Source organism: Acomys russatus, chromosome 14, assembly GCF_903995435.1.
Source record: "Acomys russatus chromosome 14, mAcoRus1.1, whole genome shotgun sequence".
NCBI lineage: Eukaryota > Metazoa > Chordata > Mammalia > Rodentia > Muridae > Acomys > Acomys russatus.
The window spans coordinates 14,547,480-14,565,176 of NC_067150.1; the positions used below are offsets into that span (position 1 = coordinate 14,547,480).

At 34.7% G+C, this 17,697-nt stretch overlaps 1 protein-coding gene across 1 annotated transcript; it reads left to right on the plus strand.

The window, feature by feature from the left end:
• The first annotated feature begins 11,866 nt into the window (after positions 1–11,866).
• Positions 11,867–12,817, plus strand: LOC127198147 (olfactory receptor 7D4-like). Its single transcript, XM_051155947.1, has one exon. The coding sequence runs from the start codon at positions 11,867–11,869 to the stop codon at positions 12,815–12,817; it is 951 nt and encodes a 316-aa protein (XP_051011904.1).
• The last annotated feature ends 4,880 nt before the right edge of the window (positions 12,818–17,697 follow it).

The window sequence follows — 17,697 nt, forward strand, 5'->3', positions numbered from 1 at the left end:
GGAATAAATTTTGTGCACAATAAAAAACAAGTACTTTACCAGAAACATACATATAGTCCCCTGTGTACTGCTGTAAACTGTCTTCTAGATGTGGTGATACTACCAAAGTGTCCTTCCTTCATCCATCCTCATCCATCCTCGTCCATCCTCGTCCATCCTCGTCCATCCTCATCCATCCTCATCCATCCTCGTTCTCTTCTATGTACAACTCAGGTTCTGGATGGTGTTAGTGAAAGCATTAAGGCCACACCCAGAGGAAGCTCCTCCTGAAAACTAGCAAAACTTTTATGGTGATTATTTTGCTACTTCCTTTGGGCCTTAGAACTTATTCTCTAATGCTTGTGAATATTAACTTAAATTCACATCTAAACAATGGCTTGGAAACCAGAACAAGCAAACAGGTACAGTAGCGTCCTCTGGCACTATTCTTTCCTATAGCCCACCTCTACCATCCGCTAACAGCATATGCCAGCAGTTCTCAATCTGTGGTTCATGACCCCTTTGAGAGTCAAACACCCTTTCACAGGGGTCACCTAAGACCATCAGAAAATGCAGATATTTACATTACAATCTATAAGAGTGCCAAAAAAAAAGTAATTTTATGGTTTTGGGTCACCACAACATGAGTAACTGTATTACAGGGTTACAGCATTAGGATGGTTGAGAACCACTAGTGTATTATATGCTGTAAAAGCATGTTTAATAATCCATCCACTGAACATAGCCATTCCTATGAAATAGCAAAACAGTCCTTAAATGGTGGTGTTGGCATTCTTACCACACTGTGCTTCTTTTTCATTTATGGACTAATTAGTCTATATGTGTAAGGACACACATTTCACTGCACTTATGGGAAAGCTAAAAGATATTTTTTAAAGACAAGGGAAAAGGTCATACATAAAATTTAGGACAACATAAAAAAAAAAAAACCTTGAGTTATAAGCATAAATGGGGAAGAAGAATTCCAAGATAAGGACTTCAACACTCTCATGAAAAAAACTTTCCCAAACTAAGAAAAAACATTTGTATAAATATAGGAAGCACACTGAACACCAAATGTTCAAGCCTCAAAAAGAAAATTTTCAACTTAAACACTCAATATACATAATAAATATATTTATTGTATATATTTGTATTATATATAATGTATTGAAAGTAGCAAGAGAAACAACGTAAGTTTTATGTAAAGGAAAACCCACCAAAATATGAGCTGATTTCTCAATGGAAAATTTGAATACCAGAATAGCATAGAACAATGCATTCAAATTTCAAAAAATTATGCTGTAGATTTGAGACTAATATTCTCATCAAAAGTATCCACCAAAGTTTAAGAACAAAGAAAATTGTCTCAAGAAATAGCCTAAAGTAATTTAGATACAACAAACGAAACCTAAAGAAAATATAGAAAGAAACATTTTGAACTAAAAGAAGAAAAAGCATAACAGATAAAATAGGAAGCCATAAAAGTTTAAACACCCCTCTGTCCCAGGTTCTTGGTAGGTGAAGGCTTTCATGGGACATGCCCCTTGGGCTAGTATGCAGATATAAGTGAGTATATACCATGTGAGTCTTTCTCTTCTGGATTAACTCATTCATTATGATAATTTCTAGTTCAATCCATTTGTCCACAAATTTTGGGAATTCCTTGTTTTTAATAGCTGAGTAGTATTTCATAGTGTAAATGTACCACAGTTTCTTTATCCATTCTTCTACTGAGAGACACTTAGGCTGTTTCCATGTTCTGGCTATTATGAATAAGGCTGCTATGAACGGTTGAGCTATTGTTCTTGTTGTGTGCTGGAGCATGTTCTGGGTATATTCCAAGGAATGGAATAGCTGGGTCTTGAGGAAGCCCTATTCCCATTTTTCTGAGATAGCCCCAGACAGATTTCCAAAGTGGCTGGACTAGTTTGCATTCCCACCAGCAATGAAGGAGTGTTCCTCTCTCTCCACATCCTCACCAGCATGTGGTGTCACTTGAATTTTTGATTTTAGCCATTCTGATGGGTGTAAGATGGAATCTCAGAGTTGTTTTGATTTGCATTTGCCTGATGACTAAGGAAATTGAGCATTTCTTTAAGTGTTTCTCTTTGATATTACCCTGTTGAGAATTCTCTGTTTAGTTCGGAGGCCCATTTCTCAATTGGGTTATTTGTTTTGGTGGTGTTTAATTTCTTGAGTTCTTTATATATTTTGGATATTAGCCCTTTGTCAGATGTAGGGTTAGTGAAGATCTTTTCCCAGTCTGTAGCTTGTCGCTTTGTTCTCTTCTATTGGTTCTCTAGATGAGATAAGCATGGGAGAATAGCAAAGGAGAAAGATCCAGAGGGTCCTAAAAACCTACAAGAAGAACATTATGATGGACAGACCTGGGCCCAGGGGTCCTGCTCAAACTATGGCACCAGCCAAGGACAATACATGCAGTAAACTTCAAACCCCTACCCAGATCTAGCCAATGGACAGGACATTCTCCACAGCTGAGTGGAGAGTGGGGCCTGACTTTCACACGAACTCTGGTACCCCATATTAGACCATGTCCCTTGGATAGGGAGACCTGGTGTCACTCAGAGGAAGGATAGCAGGTATCAAGAAGAGACTTGATACCCTATGAGCATATACAGGGGGAGGAAGTCCCCCTCAGTCACAGTCATAGGGGAGGAGAGTAAGGGGGAAATGGGAGGGAGGGAGGAATGGGAAGATACAAGGGATGGGATAACCACTGAGATGTAATATGAATAAATTGATTTTTAAAAAAGAAAAAAATTAACACAAAGTACTACTGGCAACACAAACAAAAAAAAACAAGATAATAACAATTAACACATACATTTCAATATTAACTTTACATATCAATGATCTCAATTCTCCAATCAAACTGTACAGGCTGACTAAATCAATTAAAAAAACAAACCTCATAAATCTATCTGTTGTCTACAAGAAATGTATCTTAGCTTTCAAGATAAGCAGCACACTAGAGTAAAATGATGGACAATATGCTCCAGTCAAACTGGATCAGTAAGAAAACAGCCATTTCTATTCGAATACCTAACAAAACAGACTGCAAACTAAAACTAATAAGTGATTTAAAAGGGATTTTTCATTCTTTTCAGTGGAACAGTTAAACAAAAAAAAATTAATGTCCTAAACATATATGCACCAAACTAGGGTGCTCACAAATTCTTTTAAAACGCAATACTGTATTTAAAGACACAGATTAAAAGAACAAGGATGGAAACTTTTCAGGTTCAATTTTGTTAGACCTTAACAGGGACTGATATTCATATTTTTATTAAGAAAAAACTGTTTTTAACCCATTTGTTTGATGTATAATTGAGAAGGATCACCCAGAAACAATGTTAATTTCTTCAAGAACCTAATCCTAGAATGTTGGATGGCATTTTTTTTCTCTAGTCCTCTGAGGTCCTGGGGAGGCAATGCGACTGGGCACACTGCACAGAGGAGTGGGAGAATCAAACAGGGGTGGGCATGAGCACGCCTTTAAGTGCAAAGCTGTAACAACGTGCAGCGGCTGCCACCCTGGAGAGAAATGGAGCAGGAAAATGTATGTGTTCTCCAGCAGAGAGATTCCAGGTTCTCATGACTCTCTGCTGGGAGATACCTCCTCTGCCTAAAGAGCCCTTCTACTTCTACATGCTGTCTTAAATACCCCTCAACTCAAGGTCTCTCCTACTCCTTAATCCCTGTCAGCCGATTTAGTGCTCCACCTCTTGACCTAGGGTTAACTATTAAATCCTGTGTATGGATAGCTCTTGTATTAAAGGTGTGTGTTTAAGGCTCAACCATGTCAAAGAAAAGACAGGTTTACAGTTCACAATCTCAGGACTCACAATGGGATCAAATAATCCTGCAACATATCCTCCTAGTTTCTACATATATCAAAATGGAATTGACTTGTTTGAGGAATAGAAATAATAAAGCAATTAGTCAGCAGCTCTGATTAGCTAAGAGAAAACTTACATTTTATGATTGACAGGCACATAAAGTCCCAAATTATTTTCATTGGATGATATGGAGACAGAAGCCTTTGAGACCTCTATTGAAAGAAATAGTGCCAAATATTACTAGATTTGTTAAGATGTTAGAAAATATACAGTACTAATTGCACTTCATAGTATACACAGAAACAAACGTGTATATCCTTCCTTAATTAATGTATTTAACTCTACCACATTTTAATGGTTACTACTTATTAATAGGATGGGGTGTATATAATTAAGTTAATTTAAATTTATTAGGGATACAAAGACAATATGTTAGTGAAGAAACAAGGGGTAGAGTTTAAGATTTTCAGGGTTAATTTTTACTCTCCTTCTGGTCTACCATTACTATTTCTTGATTCTTACCCTCAGCCATATGGTATTATCTTGTAGGTGAGCCTTCTTCCACCTCCAACTCTTGGTTCAGAACCATGGTTCGCTTAGCCCTTTCGTCCATGTTTTTCCAGACACACCCTTTCTCATCCATGTTTTTCCAGACATACCCTTTCTCCCACTACAGCCTGCTTTCACACGTCCCTCTTCCCACTACACTCCCAACTCTCTTCAAGACCCTGCAGCTTGGCATGGACAGAGTATCCACAACTGTTTCCACACCCCTCTCGGACCTTTCTTCTAGCTCATCTCTAATCCCACAACCATCACAAAATGCAAGACATAACCATATAGAAAACTTCAATTAATGTAACCACAGATGTCTAAAAACCATTGCAAAACACAAACATTAACATTCAATACAATATTCTTCCACCAGAATGAAGTAACACTACTAAAATATGTACAGAAAATGCCCATATAGCTGAAGTACAAGACAAGAGATGTAAAATAGAAAGTATGAATATATTCAATGATGTGAAGTAGTAAATGTATAAATCTTTTAATGAAGTCAGTGAAAACACAAATGAACAGTACAATGAAATAATGAAAAGAGATCAAGGCATGAAAATAGGAACAGAATCACTCAAGAAAACGAGAACTGAAACAAAAATAGAAAAACAAAAACTTAAGAAGCCAAACATAAACCTCAGAGGTAAGCCTTACCAACAGAGTACAAAACCAGGAAAGAATTTCAGGCATTAAATATACAAAATAGAAGAAATAGATATCCCAGTTATGGAAAGTTTTGAAGCTAAAAAAAAATCCAGACAGAAAACATATAGAAATATAGTACACATGAAAAGACAAATCTATGAATAATAGAAACAGATAAAGGAGAAAAAATTCTGATCAAGATATCCGAAGATATCATAGAAAAAAATTTCCTCAATCTAATGAAGGGGTGTCTATCAAGTTACAAGAAGGAAATAGAACAGCAAGTAGACACCAAATAAGTTCCCTGTAACATGTAAAAACCAAAACGCTAAATGTACAGAACAAAGAGAGATTATTAAAGACTTCAAAGTAAAAAACAGTAACATAAAGATAGATCAATTACAGTTACAGCTGGCTGTTCAGTGAAGATTCTGAAAGCAAACGCATCCCGAGAAGACGTTCTACAATCTCTTAGAGACGCAGATGCAAACCACAACTACTAAACCCTGAAAAATCAGCAATCACAGTCAGCAAATAAAGTTCTTATTTGAAAATCAGTTTTAAACAGTATCTGACTACCAATCCAGCTCTACAGAATGAAGGAGAAGGAAAACATACGTCTTAAAGTTTCATCATACCTAAGAAAGCACAAGGAATAACTAATTTTTGAGCAGCAAATCAATAAAGGGGGAAAACCTACATTATATAAAAATAGTAACCACTATATGATGCTAACAGATAACTCTCAATATTAACATTTTCAGCTTTCCAATAAAAAGACAGACTAACATATTGGAATATAAAATATGATTCTTCTTTCTTCTGTATCTGTAACACATCTTGTTATCAAGGATAGATACCACCATAGAGAAAAGGATGAAAATTGATACTCTAAGCAACTCATTCTATGAAATAAGCAGGTGTAGCAAGCCATTTTAATATCTGATGGAATAGACATCAGAATAAAAACTAATAAGAAGAGATATTAGACACTATATATGAATTAAAGAAAAACTTCGCATGAGGACATTGCAATTCTAAACATTTATGCATAAAACACAAGGGACTCCAACTTCATAAAAGAAACATTATTGCAGCTAAAGCCACATAATAATCCTCACACAGTAATAGCAAATTACTTCAGTACCACACTCTAGCCAATATTCAAGTAATGTAGACAGAAACAAAATGGATAAATGACGGATTTAAATCACATCATAAATAAAATGAACCTCATTGATATTTACCGAACATTTCACCCAAATACAAAATTAAGTTGTACAACAAAACTATAGTAATTTAAAATAACATGGCATTGGCACAAAAAGGCATATTATTCAATGTCTTCTAACTGAATGCATAAACTTAGGAACTATGGATACCTGACATTTTACAAGAAGTCAAAATACACATTGGAAAAAAGAGAGAATCTTCAAAAATGGTACTGATTTAACTAAATGGTTGCATGTAGAAGAATAAACATATTTCAATACTTGCCACCACTTGAAGTGGATTGAGGACCTTAACATAAGACCAGATATCCCAAATCTGACAAAAGGTAAATTGAGAAATACTCTCAAGCCAGTGATGCATAAAAAGACTTTCTGAACGGGACAGTAGCACAGATGCTATTAACTAATTGGACATAATGAGATAAAAAAGCCTCTTAATAGCAAAGGACACCATCATTCAGGAATAGTAGCAGGTCACAGAATAAGAATGTTATTTATCAATCATATATCCAATAGAAGGTTCGTGTCTAAAATATATAATAAACTGCAGAACCTGGACATCAAAAAATCAACTAACAAAACTTACAAATTAGGACAAAACTAAACAGACAAAACACTAAGAAACACTTGAAGAAATGTGCAGCGTCCCTAGTCATTGGGAAGTGCAAATCCAAACTGCATTGAGATTCTATCTTATACCAGTCATTTCTTTGTTTGCACACAGACAGACCAGCTTTCTATAAAGGAAACTTGGGAATTTTGTTCAGGAATGACCTACATTAGGGACCATCACTCTGTGACCTGATTATTTTAAACATTATTTTGTTTTAAGTTTTGCAATGTTGTACAAGAAATAAAGTAATTTCCTTTTGTTTGTTTGCTTGTTTTTGTTTTTATGACAGGATTCCTCTGCATATGTTGTATGTTCTTGACTCACTTGGAGACCAAGCTGGCCTCAGACTCACAGAGATCCTCCTGCCTCTGCCTCCCTGAGTGCTGGGATTACAGGTGTGTGCCAATGCACCCTGCTCATAAAATTATTTTACCTAACTAATTATTTCCAATGGTTTTCTATTTAGCAGTCAACTAGAATAATGAAAGGATACTTTATATCCTCTAGAATAAGATGTCTAGAATTAGTTTTACATTGTGAAATATTTAATTAAAAAATTAAACACACATATATGTACGCACACATATATGTATCATATAACGTGGTACATTTGTGGGAGAATACTTCACAATGTCACCATTTTTTTTAGGAACATTCTATATTACATTACTTGTGCCGCTTTGCAAGATAGACTACAAACCTATTTTACCATGTCTAAATAAAGTTTTGTGCCCCTCAAACAACACTGCTTTAACCCTATCACCTAACTCATCTGGGATGTCCTGTTAATCACTTTTCTTGCCTGTATTTTTTTTTAAATCAACACACAACTGATACTAGTGCAATGGATAATTTCAATTCAGTATACCGATTTTAAGTCACAATCACCTTTACAACAAGGAACGTATGGAATTGAATTTGTCACTTTTACTGAATTTAAGTTTCTCTCTCTTTTGATTTGTATATTTTTGTGATACTTGGATGCTTTAGTAATAACTTCGTGTTTATACATACAAATGTTTATATGCATCTACATTAAGATTTATTTTATTATTTTCATAATATGTATGTATATATTTCTGTGTGCATATAAGTGAAGGTGCCTATGAAGTTTAAAAACACTGGATCCCCTGGAGCTGAAATTAAAGGTAGTTGTGAGATGCTCAACATAGGTGCTAGGAACTAAACTCAGGTCCTCTGCAAGATGAGTGCATACTGCCCCTGAGCAATCTCTCCTGTGTCAGTTGCTATATGTTCTTATTTATACCTTTGTCACTGTGTAAGATTATTATTTTCTTTTTAGGTATGAAGACTGAACCAAAGATCTTGTGAGTGCTCAGCAGGGACTCTATTGCTGAACTCTAATCGCTGTCCTTGTTTGTTCTTTGGAGTATTAGACTCAGAACATATTTCACTAGATATGTTACTCACACTGGCCATCGTTGTGACAAAATATTTGAAAAGACAACTTATGAGTATGTAGTTAAATATTTTCCATCCAGTTTCAGAGGCTTCAAAACATAGTTTTTGGACTTGCTTTTTGTTAGCTAAAGGTGAAATATGTTTTATGGCAATAGAATATGGCACATAGCTTTCAAGTCACTTGGACAGGAAACCAAGAGGATTCAGAAAATAAATGAATGGTTCACTGCTTCCAGATAGTCCTTCATTATTATTACAGGAGGGATGTCTCTTACTCACCTATAGTTGTGTTTCCATTATACAAGGGACTATTTGGCATTTGGTGTGTGTAAATTTATAACCATAATATATTCTTAATGAATTGTTTTCTTGGCAAATACCTAGTTATATTTTGTGTTTGTTCATGATATTTCTGTCTTAAAGTTTTATATTGGATTTATGGACAGCTCCAATTTGCATTCAGAAGCCATTAACTTAGATATAAGTTATTAAATTACTATTATGGTATCTATGTAAATAGTATAACAGGGTTTGTCAAAGACTACTGCATTTGAGAAACTAGGGTGGTAAAAATGTTGGTAAAATTATACAAAGAGCTATTTAATTTGAAGTAAAATGTTCATCATAATTATTTTAATATGATGATAGCAATTAGTGATAACTACTGCATTCTGAATTTTTAAAAAATCAGGGATGTCAAAATGCTTCAAGAAGACAAGTGTGGTATTTTTGTTTAAAAATTGTAGAGTGTATTTCTAGATATTGCATATGTATAATTTTACATTTTCATTTCAATAAACACTCAAGTAAAAATTAAAATTAAAGCCAGATATTATTAAAATTACTTCATTTATCCATAAAATTTGGATCCAAATAAATGGCATGATCCCCAAAGTGTGTTAAGAGATTTATCAAATGAGGTGCTTGTTAGATTTAAAGCTCAGGACACATACTCTAGAGAATAACTTCTGACATTAGAAGCAATTATTGAGTCTGGCCTCAGAGGAAATTAAAATGTCTATCTTTGCCTCCTTTAGTTATACACATACTTGACTGAAGGTTTCTATTTTGTTGTCTTCTTTATACCCTAAGGTAATGAGGCTATTTAGAGAATTTTAAAACATAGAACATTAATTTTAATTAGGAGCCTTGACAATTCAAACTTAGACAATTATAATGCCCGTTACTCGTAATTTCCTGATCTTAACCTTTGAAGACCACATGAGTTAAATTTCCTAGGTATAGATCATAAAGAGAAGGATGTATTGTGACAGCAGCACAAAAAGCGATGCCTCTCAGTGAGTGCAGAAAAAGTAGAGGGGATAATATAGGTTCTTAGCTGCAATTCTGCAACAGTGTGAATAGCAGGAACTTGCATAGCTTAATACTATGAAGGCGCAGATTTTGTATGTCACAAGAACTATAGTTTTCATAAACACAGTCTGTCCACTATCACTATTTCTTTCTGTCATTTAAAAACAACTAAAGCACCTCCCCAATAAAATGTATTTTCTGAAAAATCTTCACCTCTCCTCTACCATCCTTCAATAAAAGGTAAGCTCTTTAGAATTGTGCTATAAATTTATGTATTTGTTTTCTACTCAATAAGTGTCTCCTATGAATAATATAGAGTGTATATTTTCAGATACTTTTGGGCTATTATTTCACAGTTACTGGCTAATAATTTGTAACTAATGTTGTAATGGTGAGATCACTTTAGTATCTACAACATATCTACACTGGCATAACCCTGAATAATGTTAAATAGCTCAATTTTCTTTTCTCATATTACGAGATCCTTTAAAGGTCCGGGGAAAGAGCAACTAAAGTTGGAGAAAGCTGCATTGGCTCATTTAGATATTTAACCCATATGCTTTAGAGATTTCACATAGCACCCCCTACTGCACATGATTAGAACGTAGTCATCATCTATTAGGATGAAAAGCAATCCTTCAACTCTTTATTTAAATGTATCCGATTAACTTTACATACTATGATTTAAATTATGATTCCACACCACTGGCCTAGCTTTCTGAGGACCTATAACAGATAAAATATTTATCTTGCTTCATACTATATTTCCAGAGTTACTATCAGTTGCTCATTACATGCTGTTCTTTAAAGCTAGGTATCACATATTTAACTAGATGACTACTATTTTCTGTGTGTATTCAGGATGGTAATGAGGAATACATTATTTATGTATCCACTGGAGACTGACATTTGTTATATTTCCAATATATGTTATATGTTTAACAAATATATCATTCACTATTTTCACATGCTTTTATTTTGCTTTTCAATGCTACTGTACACCCGTACTTATGTTCCTATTTTACAATAAAGATAATTATAGTACAGAATATATAAATAATTTTATCAAGGTCAAAAATTTGTTTTCCTTGTGTTTCCATTTATCAAGTCACAGAAAATAATAGTCAATTCACACGTACTCTGGTGCCTCACATTTGACCATATCCCCTGCAGGAGGAGACCTGGTGGCACTCAGAGGAAGGATAGCAGGTTACCAAGAAGAGACTTGATACCCTATGAGCAGATAAAGGGGGAGGAGGATCCCCCTCAGTCACAGCCATAGGGGAAGGGAGTAAGGGGAAAATGGGAGGGAGAAAAGAATGGGAGGATACAAGGGATGGGATAACCATTGAGAGGTAACATGAATTAATTAATTTTAAAAAGAACTTAAAAAAAAAAGAAAATAATAGTCAAGATTCCCAGTACCAAATTCTACATTCTACACAGGAAAATATTCTTTACAAAGGATGAATTTCTGTTCAACATTCACAAAAAATTATGAAAATATTCTTTACTGAGAATCTTCTTTTGCCAATTCATTTTAGATATTACTAAAAATGTTATTAGTAACTGCTTGTTAATTTATATTAGTCTATATAAAGTAGCTTAAAGATGATATTTCAACTGAGACATTTGTGTGTGTATCTGTACTTTCATCCAATTTTGCCTCTTTCGTTTTTCTCTCATTCTTTCATACTTCACCATTTTACTTTCATGTCTTAACTCCCAAAAATATTGATTCTATATATAAAAGAGAAATTTACTACATGTGCAAAAGGAAAAAACCTCAAATGCTCAGAGAACCAACTTCTATATAATTATGATGTGTTAAATAACACAACATATAATTCGGTCTAAAAAGTATATAGTCCATATGATATCAAGACAAAATAAAGACTGTAGAAAGCATAAAAGAAAGTATATAAACAACCTCCATTACTTTGGATGAGCCATGTAAAAACAAACAAATCATCTTGGTTTTAGATGTATAAAGAAGTAAAACTGTTGTGTTGATAATAAAACAGCCATGTCTGTTGATTTAACAAATGAATGAATAATCAAACATTTTAAGAGAGCTGATTGACCCTTGACTATGAAAGTCATATTGCTTTGCATACATTTACACAGAAAAGAATGAATCCATCCCAGAGACAAGCCTAATAGTCTTTACACCTGAGCACTTAATGGGCATGCTATTCTTTCTTCCTTTTTTCCCCCCCAGAAAATAAACAAGCTGCATGGAAGAGGAGAACCATACAGCCATCGAACAATTCCTCCTTACTGGCCTTTCGGAACATCCTGAAATGCAATCTGTTCTCTTTGGACTCTTCATGTCCATGTTCCTGGTTACCATGCTAGGAAACCTTCTCATGATCTCAGTCACCAGCTGGGACTCCCGCCTTCACACGCCGATGTACTTTTTCCTCTGTAACCTGTCGTTTGTTGACATTTGTTTAATCTCCACTACCATCCCCAAGATGCTGGTGAACATTTACATGCACACCATGGAAATCTCCTACCCAGAGTGCCTTACTCAAGTATATTTTTTTAATAATTTTCTTGGGATGGATAATTTCCTTCTGACCATTATGGCCTATGATCGCTTTGTGGCCATTTGCCACCCACTTAACTACACAGTAATCATGAACCCTCGAATCTGTGGTCTTCTTGTTCTTTTGTCTTGGATCATTATGTTCTGGGTCTCCCTGATTCATATGCTATTGATGAAACAACTGGACTTCTCTGTAGGCACTGAAATCCCACATTTCTTTTGTGAACTCACTGAGCTTCTCAGGGTGGCCCACTCTGATACTCACATAAATAACATTTTTCTGTATTTGGTTACTGCCATACTGGGTGTTTTTCCTGTCATTGGGATAGCTTTCTCTTATTTTCATATTGTCTCTGCCTTATTGAAAATGTCTTCCATTGGGAACAAGTATAAAGCCTTTTCCACCTGTGGGTCTCACCTCTGTGTGGTCTCCTTGTTCTATGGGACGGGATTTGTGGTTCACCTCAGTTCTGCTGTGGCCCATTCATCCCAGAGAAACACAATCACCTCAATAATGTACACTGTTGTCACCCCTATGCTGAACCCCTTCATCTACAGTTTGAGAAACAAGGATGTGAAGGGGGCCTTGGAAAGACTCCTAAAAAGAGCCAATTTTTTGTCCTTGATGCATCACTGATATGAAAGCAAAGGTAATTACTGGGAATATCAATATTCAGAAACTTTTCTTTCCTGGATCTTTGAATTTTTTTTCAATTCTCATTGTTTTGATTTTGTATACATTCTTATTGGTTTCTTGCTAAAAGCCAATCAATTATCTTTTCATTTTTATCCCTATTTTTTATGTAGAAACGTAAAAGTGACAAAAATTTTATATACTCTTCTGATGTTTTCAAGTTGTTCTATAGAACTTGTACGTGGAGCAAATCTGGTTTTCTCAAGTGTATTGCTTGAGAGAAGGTAAGGTAGTTCAGTAGGTAAAAAACTTGCAGCTCAACCCTGCCAATATAAGCTCAAAACTGGCATTTATGTAAAGGTGGAATTAGGAAACCAACTTCACAAAATTGTCCTCTGACACCCACATGTGTGCTATGGCATGCATATGTACACATAAATAAAATGTATTCTAAAATTTGAAATGAATTGCTTGAATATTAATATTCTTCATAATAGTTTTATTGTATTTGCATCTTCTTATGAAACAAAGAAGAGGAAAGTCACTGCAACCATACTGCCACCGCTTTGTCAGGAATGTGTTTTCTGCTTTACACCATTGAATCTACTCATCTGGCAACATGTCCTTGAATTTTTTTTCTCTTTACTGTAATTTCTAAAGGGAAAGTACTAAATTAGAATGAACATCTGGAATTTGACACTCAGTGCATGTTCATATATTACATAATACACATACATAATGAATAAAGATGCTCTTAGAAGTTGCTTCATTCTCTTAAAACATTGATTTTTTTTTCTTTTTATCTTCACTTATTTTCTATGTTTCTGCCCTCCTTTCTTTTTCCTTTCTTATCCTCTTTCCTTTCTCCTGTTTTTTTGGTTGTTGTTAATTAATTGCTTATGTCTGTGGATGAATAATTTACTTTATGCATCAAGTTTGCCCACTCATATACTAATGAGCATTTCACTAATTTCTATCATTTATTAATTGTAAAGTGTAAATTCATTTGTTTCAGCATTAACTGTATTAACTACGAACAGAGTAAACACATGAAGGTTGAATCAGAGCATAGATTGGTTACCAAAAGTGATATCCATTTTTACATAGGCAGCATAGTCTCCTTTGCTTGTTTACACAATGATAAAATTTTCCTAATGCTGCATTTGACAAAAATATGTTCTTGTCATATCTCGAGTGTGATCAATTATTTGGAAAAATGTATAAGAATAAGAGAGATGGCTCGTGCAGCAATTAATGATGTATATAACCATTTAAGTAATTATTTTTATTTGTATTGTATTTCACTTTTTACTTTCTAATGTGTAATGGTTCAGCCTCTCTTCAATTTCTTGCCAGACTTGTTATTTTGAGAATTACTGAAAGTATAATAATATGACAGACTCTAGGTTTGTAGCTCTTAGACTCACTCAGCAGTGTCTAAGTTTTCTAGAATTAGAATAAAAACAATTAGAAAGGAGCTATCATTTGAGGTAAGTGATGCTGAAAGGACACTGAAGCTCTCACTCCTTCTCTTCTACTTTAAGGTCTATTATCATCTCAAAGAAGGCCCCCTCTTTTAATATCAAAAAAGATATTGATTAAAAAAAAAAGCCTCAGAGACTTTGAAACAGAAATGAAAGTGAGAAAAGTGGTAGTTGGAGATTAGTTACTACTGTATTGGGGAAGGTATTTGAGAGAATTCACACTGTAAACTACTACAGGAAAAGTAGATTAATGATTACACTGCAAGAGAGGTGTAGGGGCTAAGCAATAATTCAAGTGTTTCAGAAATACATGGCATACTTTTGTTTGAGAAACAATTCAGCATATGGCAATGGGCTCTGTGGTACTCTATTTTTATGAATATGTTACGCTTTTTCTTATACAGTGTACTGGCCCTGTAGGCCCTGTCCTGGCCCATATCTATACAATGTGGAGAAGAGCAGTCAAGATTGGCAAGTTTACAGTTCTGAGACATAACCTAGACCTGTTAGGAAAGCAATTTCCAGGTATCCAATTTCTACCACATTAAGTGTTAGTCACTTAAGCCAGAGTGATTCAAATAAATACATTGATCACAGTTCAGAAAGTGTCAATGACTTTGTCATTGGATGGTGGCTTGCATATCTGTAGTATCTGGTGTCAAGAGTCTGATGCTGAGAGGTTTGGATTCCTAAAACACACTGAAAACGTACTAATGGAAAACTGCTTCATTTTCTGGTCCCTTATTTGTGGTCTTACTTTCACAAGAAAAGATACCTCTCTGGTGAACTCATTATGTTGTAGAAGTATAGGAGGAAGTAAAATTATAGGCAAAAGAAAGAAGAGGTCCAAGTTTGATCCAACTAAGAAACACAGCTTATAGAGATGACCTGGAATCTGAATATTATTCCTGCGCTGAAGAAATCCTCTCCACTCCACAGCATATTATCATAGTGTAGGGCTGGTAAGGCATTTTAAGAAAGTCCAGTCTGAGACTGTAGTTTTGGGAAACAACTACATTTACATTGCTTGTTTCTGTTAACTCAGAATATCATTTATATATGGATAAAATTGAGTGTGGGTGCTTTAAATCAAAATTACGGATCACTCCTTTCAGTGAGATGAAAATATAAAACACAAAAAGTGACCAAAATCACTTGTCTCTGAGAACCATTTTATCTAGAAATTATCTATGAGAGCTTTATGAGCAAGAGACAAAATGAATGACTGTATGCAATTATATGTGGTAGTTAAGTGTCAGAAAGTGAGAATAGTGGGAGAATTTATAGGCATGAGATCCATGCCCCACCCATTCCACTTTTCAGTGAGATGGTTGAAGCAAACATTTAGAAAGCACCGGAGATTATTTTCATTTCTGCCACTGCCATTGACCATGGAATGAAAGGAAAGAAAACACATATTCTTTTGAATATGAAGCTACCCTTTAAGGCAGTGATTGCTCCTAAAAATGCCAGATTCTACAGCTTGATGAAAACATGCCACAGATTTCTGAAACAGAGAGTTAAGAAACTGTAGAAAAGCCCAGGGACGGTGGTCTATGCCTTAAGTCCCCAGCACTCTGGCGGCAGAGGAAAGTGGGTTTCTATTAGTTTGAGGCAAGACTGGTCTACAGAGCTAGTTCCAAGATGGCCAGGGCTACACAAAGAAACTCTGATCTTATGACTCCAACCAACCCCCCCCCAAACAAACAAAGAAAAGAAAGAAACTGTAGAAGAAGAAAAGAGAGTTGGTGGCGGATCTAGAGTAATGAGGGAGGGAAAAGAATATGCGCAAATGTATTGTATGAAAATAAACAGATAAATAAATAAATAAATATTATTTAAAACTGTCCCTGCTATGGCCTAAAATAGCTCCTGGTACATGGTATTAACTATTCCTTAATTATTCCATACATTTTGTCACATGAAATTATTGAACAAAGCATATGCTAGACACTTCATTCCAATACTACAAATTTAATAAAACTGCAGGTTTTAAATGGAAATCTTTTCTTCCATTTGAGGTCACACTTTATTGGGGGCTTTATTTGTTTATTTGGTTGTTTGGACACAAGGTCTAACTATGTAGACTAGGCTAAGCTTGAATTCACAGGTGTCTATCTGTTTCTCAAATATATTTTCCACCAATCTTGCCAGGTTTCTAATATAACATTTCTGTTCATTGTTCTTTTCCTTCTACTTAGAAGCCCAATTATTGTGTTTAAGGCATTATTTTCAAGAATGAAAATGTGCCTGGTACTAGAAACCCAGCCAAGTACCCAGAGCTAGTGAAGTTACGGATCTTGAAGAAAAGCCTACAACCACCATGTTACTAAGCCAACACCATCTTTAATTGTATTCTAAATATTACCCACACATAAGTTAAGTCTCATCAAAAACATGTCTACTTGCAATAGATAGATATAATTACAAAAAAATTACAAATGACTTTTTCATGTCCAGTTTCAACTGATACTTTTACAATGTAACTATAGCACATAAGGCTCAGGGAACACCATGGAAGAGAGAAGACTGTAAGACCCAAAGGACCATGAAGTGTGGAGCAAGAGTTCACCTCCTAGAAATGTCAGAGAAGATGCACTTATAAAGTCTCATCAATATGGCTGCCTAAACAAGACATGAACAAAGATTACACCAATACCTACAGAAGCAGGAAAGGGAGAAATCTCATGGATCCTCAACCCTAGACAAGGAACTATAGTCACACAAAAAAAAGACACTTAAAAACAAGGGAGAAATCATCTTCTCTAAGAAAGTGCACCCAAATTGGTTATCTAATGCCAACTGGTCAGTCTTCAAATCATGCATATACAAGTAATATTATATGGAATGAGAAGGTTCTAATGATATATTTTACCTATATTTATATATTTATTTTTATTATATAACTGTAAAAATGTCCTTCCATTCCCTTTTCTTCCTTAATATGTCTCAGGTAATATAAAAATAAAATTAATTTCTCTCTGTGACAATTAATTTTTGAAATGAATTTTAATATCTTCAAAGATTACTCATTGGAGTTTAGTCTATAATAGTGAATTCATGTGCTTGAGAAGCTTCAATTTGGACACGTTTCTAGTAATCTATCTCTCTCTCTCTCTCTCTCTCTCTCTCTCTCTCTCTCTCTCTCTCTCTCTCTCTCTGAGTCTATTTACTAAAAGTTTTGCTTTCCTCATCCAGTTATTCATTTTCTTTTTAAATTATTGCTTTATTTTTATTCAGTTATTAATTTTCTAAACTACACATTGAAGGTGTATTAAATATGAAACAATATATTTGTGCCATGTTTTATAAAATTTTAGGTAAAGTCCAAGTATCTTATGGAATATTTCATTTATTAATAGATCTTATTCATTCCATTCTATAGTTATAATTTCAATG

Bases quoted from the DNA above. Each gene is read 5' to 3' on its own strand.
- LOC127198147 (XM_051155947.1), top strand. From the start codon at position 11,867: ATGGAAGAGGAGAACCATACAGCCATCGAACAATTCCTCCTTACTGGC.